Genomic DNA, 7531 nt, shown 5'->3' with positions numbered 1-7531 from the left:
CTCCACCTGCCCTGAATGACGGGTCYCCACTGCTCTCAAGAATCTGTTCTTTTGAGTTTTGATGTTTATTCTTTGCCCAACAAAGTGATATATAAGTTATCCTGTACGAGCTTTTGTGCCAAATACATTACGTTGTTACAGGTGTCAAGCTCATGGGCATGTGGCAGCCATTGTGTAGGAGGGAGGTTCCTAGGTGTGAGAAGTGTGCAGAAGGGCATGAGACAAAGGAATGTGTAGCATATGTGTTTATTGTACGGGTGCCCATGGGGCCTGGGGATCAGAAATGTCCAGTGTGAGAGAGGCAGGTTGAGCTTTCCAGGGTTAAAGTAGTGCAGAAGTTGTCATATGCTGACGCAGTGAAGAAAGTAGAGGAAGATGGGTCAAGGGGGAGGGATCCTGAGAGGACTGGTGTGACTAGTAGATCTGTACTAATACAGAGGGAGGAGCCAACAAGTGATAAATGTTTCAGTAAGATTGAATTTTTACATTTTAATAGTAATGGTTATCGACTGTACTGCAGGGATGGAACGTAAGTCGCAGAAAATTGAGGTTGTGGTGGCAGCTGCTAAAGGATAAATAAATAAAAAAGCTGCAGAGAGGTATTTGGTTGTGTGAGACTCAGAAGAGTTTACAGGGTGTGTTAASTGGTGGTGTCCCATTCTTTCAGGCTGTTGGCCTGAGGCTGGACTAAATAGATTGTTTATTATTATTAGAAAAAAATATAAACATTTGAGTGTAGTGTTAGATGGTAGGGTATTTATTTATTTATATATTTTTTCAAGCAAAGTATAAGGGAGTTGTAGTCCAGTCTGGTAGGTGGCGGTAATGCAACATGTATTGGATGCCAACCGCCAATAAACCTCCATTGAAGAAGACACAATTAACTAAAACAGAGCCGCTTCTAGTCACCTTGATTTAATCCAACTTTCCCACTGCGTTCTTCATAGTCCTCGATATTACAAATATATTTCCCAAATGAATCTCCTTTTCCGAACGCTCTGCTACACCGTATAATGTACCTATTAGACAGGCAGAATAATGGCCACCTACTTCTCGGGTCCTTRTGCCCTTAAATGAATGTCGCTGACTAAATGACGTTCTCTTTACCCGCTGTCACAGAGGAGATAGGGTGGGTTTCTTCATCTCGCCAAAAATATCTGTCGGATTGATCAAGCATCCTTTGTTTAAYATTACTCACAGTCACCCTGTCATCATGGATAATAACTTTTCTATCATGTTTGGTCAATATTGCAGAATTTTAGGTCCCCCATCCATCGCTAATTGACAATGGCCGAGGAAGGGTAAGCATGTCTGTTCTTCTCCCACTTTGCGCTGAACCAGGGCTAACTAACTAGCRAAATTGCACGTTTCAAAGTTACATKGTTTGTAAAYTGGGGATGTGTGAAATATTTCCATTCCTCTACGTGCACTTCCAGAACTATTGATGACAGTCAAATGGAATAGCCTTACCAGAGATAACACCCCCCCAAGTTAACGTTAGCCAGCTAAGCATGTGTTTAGTCCTTTGGTTGGTTGTAACTAAGTTAACTATCGAGCGATTTCTGTGAATATAGTGAGTTGACAGTGTAATGGTTAATTTCTGGCGCATGTGTGATGATTTACTTTCTTTAGTCGGATACCCCTTCACTCTAAATTATGAGTGAGATCCCCTGTCTGACACGCCGGGAAAACATTCAACCCAGCTCACTTATCTTAACGGGCTAGTTGTAGCTAATGTAACTCGTCTTCTCTTCTCCTCTTCTCCCATCTCTCCTTATCCCTTCTCCCATCTCGTCTCCTTGTCCCCCACCCCAGCATCGCTGCTGGAGGTGTGATGGATGTCAACACCGCTCTCCCCGAGGTGCTCAAAACCGCCCTCATCCARGACGGCCTGGCTCGTGGTATCCGCGAGGCTGCCAAGGCGCTGGACAAGTGAGTGAATACTTCTGGTCCTGTTATGTCCTAAATGGTTCCCTATTTAGTGCACACCTCAGGGCCCTGCACCTGGTCAAAAGAAGTGTACTATGTAGGCAATAGGGTATAATTTGGTACGTAGACTGAATTTCTGGTCTGTTTTTTCACCCCTCTGTTTTATCAGCCAGTTCCATTACATTACACAAGTGTTTGGATAAAGGACTCTGTCATAGGGAGTTTTGTTAAGATGTTATAACATAAACACTCATTGCTTGTGGTATTGTTTTGGAAGCATAGAGACTTATCATATCAGCTAGAAATAATGTATATAAAAAAAAATAAAAAATAAAGAAGTTATATTTATTTTATTATATATATATTTATATATAGTGTGTTTACGGAAGACGAAGGGACCGCCTATGCTAATTATCTATCTATTATGCTCCGAACACTTGTGTCTAGCGGAAGAAGGCTGTAAGAAATGTGTTGTCACTGGAAAAATACTGTCGGCTCAACTGTTAAAAGAGCTCAAAACAATGTACAGTAAGTGCATTTTGCATTACATTACTTTGATGGACATGAAAGTAGAAGCCTTTGTGTTTCGCAATTTGAGAATCGATTTCAAGTTTAGATGTTTTGATTTCAAGTTTGTCTGCGAGAGTCCGTCTACATCCTGAAGATAACACAAGGTCCTTGGACTTCACGGAATTAACAGTCGGCTCCTTATTAAGAGTACATCTTGGTCTGGTGATAGTAGCGGCGGCGGTTTTGGGTTTCTTCTACTGAATCCTGTGAGAACCTGCCATCGTTACCCAAACATCGGAGATACTTCCTCCCAGATGGCACACTATTCCCTACGTAGTGCACTTCTTGTGACCACCACACCATGTTGATGTCATAAACAGGGTAGTGAGGTGTTGGAATGCTTGTCATGTCAAAACAGGGTAGTGAGGTGTTGGAGCTCCTTGTGATGTCATAAAACAGGGTAGTGAGGTGTTGGAATACTCCTTGTGATGCATAGAGGATAGCGTGTGTTAGAACCTCTGATGTCTTGACATTTATGAAAGGGCCCTTTGTGGTGCACGTGGAGGGTTAAATGTCCACTGTGATCTGAGTGCTGTGGTGGTTTGCCATAGTGGTCAGCTGTTTTTCTTTTTCACCTGGAATTGCTAATTACCCTGCAACTGCCTGACAGTTAAACCCTAACGTTTAGGCTTATGCACTTAAACCAGATGGCCTCAAATAATGAAAGGAAAGACCTCAATGTAGCCTATAGATATAAATTGCACAAGAATTATACATTTATACATTTAATGGTATTGTTTCTCTATATTCAACCCGCAATGTCACACAATATTGAACCCGTCTAGACTGGGGTTATGAGTCACCTGAGCATCAGTAGTTGGGCCAGTCAAGTGCAGCTGCGTGCTGTCAGTGTCATGCAGCTGTTTGCCTACACAGCTGGCCAGAGTGTCTGCCAGAGTACGAGCTCCGACGCCTCACTGTGGTGCCTGGGGGTCCCAACTAACGGCTACATGTGTCTTTATTAGACTCCTTATTAAGAGTACATTCTTGGTCTGGTGGAAGTACGCTGGCGGTTTTGGTTTCTTCTACTGAATCCTGTGAGAACCTGCCATCGTTACCCAAACATCGGAGATACTTCTGCCTCCCAGATGGCACCCTATTCCCTACGTAGTGCACTTCTTGTGACCACCAGAGATGGGCGTGGCACCATATAGGAACTGGAATGACAGTTAGGCTGCATTCACCAAGGCTTACTAGATAACCGGGTTAGTTATATTTCTGATGTGATGGTAAATTACTACTGATTGTTAATTGCTGTTCCCCCCCCCCCTCTCCAGGCGCCAGGCCCACCTCTGCGTTCTTGCTGCCAACTGTGACGAGCCCATGTACGTCAAGCTGGTGGACAGAGAGAGATAATGGTTTAATTTCTGGCGCATGTGTGATGATTTACTTTCTTTAGTCGGATACCCCTTCACTCTAAATTATGAGTGAGATCCCCTGTCTGACACGCCGGGAAAACATTCAACCAGCTCACTATCTTAACGGCTAGTTGTAGCAATGTAACTCGTCTTCTCTTCTCCCTCTCCATCTCTCCTTATCCCTTCTCCCATCTCGTCTCCTTGTCCCCCACCCCAGCATCGCTGCTGGAGGTGTGATGGATGTCAACACCGCTCTCCCCGAGGTGCTCAAACACCGCCCTCATCCACGACGGCCTGCTCGTGGTATCCGCGAGGCTGCCAAGGCGCTGGACAAGTGAGTGAATACTTCTGGTCCTGTTATGTCCTAAATGGTTCCTATTTAGTGCACACCTCAGGGCCCTGCACCCTGGTCAAAAGAAGTGTACTATGTAGGCATAGGGTATAATTTGGTACGTAGACTGAATTTCTGGTCTGTTTTTTCACCCCTCTGTTTTATCAGCCAGTTCCATTACATTACACAAGTGTTGGATAAAGGACTCTGTCATAGGGAGTTTTGTTAAGATGTTATAACATAAACACTCATTGCTTGTGGTATTGTTTTGGAAGCATAGAGACTTATCATATCAGCTAGAAATAATGTATATAAAAAATAAAAAAAAAGAAGTTATATTTATTTTATTATATATATATTTATATATAGTGTGTTTACGGAAGACGAAGGGACCGCCTATGCTAATTATCTATCTATTATGCTCCGAACACTTGTGTCTAGCGGAAGAAGGCGTGAAGAAATGTGTTGTCATGGAAAAATACTGTCGGCTCAACTGTTAAAAGAGCTCAAAACAATGTACAGTAAGTGCATTTTGCATTACATTACTTTGATGGACATGAAAGTAGAAGCCTTTGTGTTTCGCAATTTGAGAATCGATTTCAAGTTTAGATGTTTTGATTTCAAGTTTGTCTGCGAGAGTCCGTCTACATCCTGAAGATAACACAAGGTCCTTGGACTTCACGGAAATTAACAGTCGGCTCCTTATTAAGAGTACATCTTGGTCTGGTGAATACGGCTGACGGTTTTGGTTTCTTCTACTGAATCCTGTGAGAACCTGCCATCGTTACCCCAAACATCGGAGATACTTCTGCCTCCCAGATGGCACACTATTCCCTACGTAGTGCACTTCTTGTGACCACCACACCATGTTGATGTCATAAACAGGGTAGTGAGGTGTTGGAATGCTTTATGTCATAAACAGGGTAGTGAGATGTTGGAATGCTCTTGTGATGTCATAACCAGGGTAGTGAGGTGTTGGAATACTCCTTGTGATGTCATAGATAGGATAGCTGTGGTTAGAATCCTCTGATGTCTGACAGTTTATGAAAGGGCCCTTTGTGGTGCCACGTGGAGGGTTAAATGTCCACTGTGATCTGAGTGCTGTGGTGGTTGTGCCATAGTGGTCAGCTGTTTTTCTTTTTCACCTGGAATTGCTAATTACCCTGCAACTGCCTGACAGTTAAACCCTAACGTTTAGGCTTATGCACTTAAACCAGATGGCCTCAAATAATGAAAGGAAAGACCTCAATGTAGCCTATAGATATAAATTGCACAAGAATTATACATTTATACATTTAATGGTATTGTTTCTCTATATTCAACCCGCAATGTCACACAATATTGAACCCGTCTAGACTGCGGGTTATGAGTCAACCTGAGCATCAGTAGTGGGCCAGTCAAGTGCAGCTGCTGTGCTGTCAGTGTCATGCAGCTGTTTGTCCTACACAGCTGGCCAGAGTGTCGCCAGAGTACGAGCTCCGACGCCTCACTGTGGTGCCTGGGGTCCCAACTAACGGCTACATGTGTCTTTATTAGACTCCTTATTAAGAGTACATCTTGGTCTGGTGAAGTACGGCTGGCGTTTTGGTTTCTTCTACTGAATCCTGTGAGAACCTGCCATCGTTACCAAACATCGGAGATACTTCTGCCTCCCAGATGGCACCCTATTCCCTACGTAGTGCACTTCTTGTGACCACCAGAGATGGGCGTGGCACCATATAGGAACTGGAATGACAGTTAGGTGCATTCACCAAGGCTTACTAGATAACCGGGTTAGTATATTTCTGATGTGATGGTAAATTACTACTGATTGTTAATTGTTGTTCCCCCCCCCTCTCCAGGCGCCAGGCCCACCTCTGCGTTCTTGCGGCCAACTGTGACGAGCCCATGTACGTCAAGCTGGTGGAGGCCCTCTGCGCCGAGCATCAGATTAACCTCATCAAGGTATGGAGCGGAGGGGGGGGGAAGAGTGGGGACATGGGAAGAGGGTGTAGTAGGAGAGTGGTGTTTAGTAAACGTAGTAGTGGTTATTTTAACTGAGTCTTGGGTGTTTCTGGTGTCGCATGATAATGTGGCTTCCCTACTGAGGCCTGTGGACAGAAACCCAATGTTTTATCAATGTAGCATATAGATAGATATCAAGCTGCCTGTTACTGACCTGTCCTTCATCCACACAATATGTCAATGGCTTAACCCCACCTGCCCTGCGTATATATCAACCCTATTCCCTATATGTTACAACTGCACCAGAGCATCCTGAGCCTGATCAATCTGATTGTTTCATACGTTATTGGTAAACGGGTGTAGATTCACGTGAAAGCTTCCCAGCAATGCAGAGAGCAAGGAAATAATAACAGGAGGAAAAAATCCACAATGAGTAATGATAACTAGTTATATACACAGGGTACCAGTACTGAGTAATGATAACTAGGTTATATACACAGGGTACCAGTACTGCAGTATGATAACTAGGTTATATACACAGGGAACAGTACTGAGTCAATGATAACTAGGTTATATACACTGGGTACCAGTACTGAGTAATGATAACTGGTTATATATCACAGGGTATGAGTAATGATACTAGGTTATATACACAGGGAACCCGTACTGAGTCAATGAGCAGGGTATGAGGTAGATAGTGTACATGTTGGTAGGGATAAGTGACTAGGCAACGGGATAGATAATAAACAGTAACAGCAGCTGATGTGATGAGTCAAACCTGGTGTGGTGATGCAGATGTAGAACTTGTTGAGGATTTGAGGGTCATGACAAATATTTTCAGCCTCTTGGAGGGGAAGAGGCCTTAGCGATGGAACTCAAATCAAATGTACTAGTCACATGCGCTGAATACAACAGGTGTAGACCTTACAGTGAAATGCTTCCTTACGAGCCCTTAACCAACAATGCAGATTAAAAGTATACTGAGAATAAGAAATAAAAGTAACAATTAGTTAAAGAGCAAGCAGTAATACAATAGTGGACTATATACAGGGGAGGTAACCTGTACAGAGTTGATGCGCTGGGGCTATATACAGGGTATTACGGTAACAGTCAATGCGCGGGGGCTATAATAGGGTATTACGGTACAGTCAATGCGCGGGGGCTATATACAGGGTATTACGGTACAGAGTCAATGCGTGGGGGCTATATACAGGGTATTACGGTACAGTCAATGCGCAGGGGCTATATACAGGTATTACGGTACAGAGTTGATGCGTGGGGGCTATATACAGGGTATTACGGTACAAGAGTTGATGCGTGGGGGCAATATACAGGGTGTTACGGTACAGAGTCAATGTGGAGGCTATATACAGGGTATTACGGTACAAAGAGTAATGCA

General features: G+C 43.6%; 1 protein-coding gene and 2 non-coding genes across 3 annotated transcripts in view; all 3 read left to right on the top strand.

The window, feature by feature from the left end:
- The first annotated feature begins 1067 nt into the window (after nt 1-1067).
- Nucleotides 1068-7531, top strand: part of LOC112076679 (small ribosomal subunit protein eS12) — a 10527-nt gene continuing 4063 nt past the window's right edge. Inside the window, exons 1-4 of the mRNA XM_024143388.2 lie at nt 1068-1129; nt 1255-1301; nt 1816-1932; nt 6030-6132. Of these exons, the coding sequence (XP_023999156.1) occupies nt 1288-1301; nt 1816-1932; nt 6030-6132 (234 nt within the window). The 5' untranslated portion in view covers nt 1068-1129; nt 1255-1287. The remainder of the gene's footprint in view (nt 1130-1254; nt 1302-1815; nt 1933-6029; nt 6133-7531) is intronic.
- On the top strand, nt 1606-1683 carry LOC112076683 (small nucleolar RNA SNORD101). Its single transcript, XR_002895238.1, has one exon. It is a non-coding gene; the product is annotated as a small nucleolar RNA SNORD101 (small nucleolar RNA).
- Nucleotides 3872-3949, top strand: LOC112076682 (small nucleolar RNA SNORD101). The gene has a single exon (XR_002895237.1). It is a non-coding gene; the product is annotated as a small nucleolar RNA SNORD101 (small nucleolar RNA).

This window comes from Salvelinus sp. IW2-2015, unplaced genomic scaffold (assembly GCF_002910315.2).
Source record: "Salvelinus sp. IW2-2015 unplaced genomic scaffold, ASM291031v2 Un_scaffold3922, whole genome shotgun sequence".
In the NCBI taxonomy this organism is placed as follows: domain Eukaryota; kingdom Metazoa; phylum Chordata; class Actinopteri; order Salmoniformes; family Salmonidae; genus Salvelinus; species Salvelinus sp. IW2-2015.
This window is presented reverse-complemented; position numbering and strand designations above follow the sequence as displayed.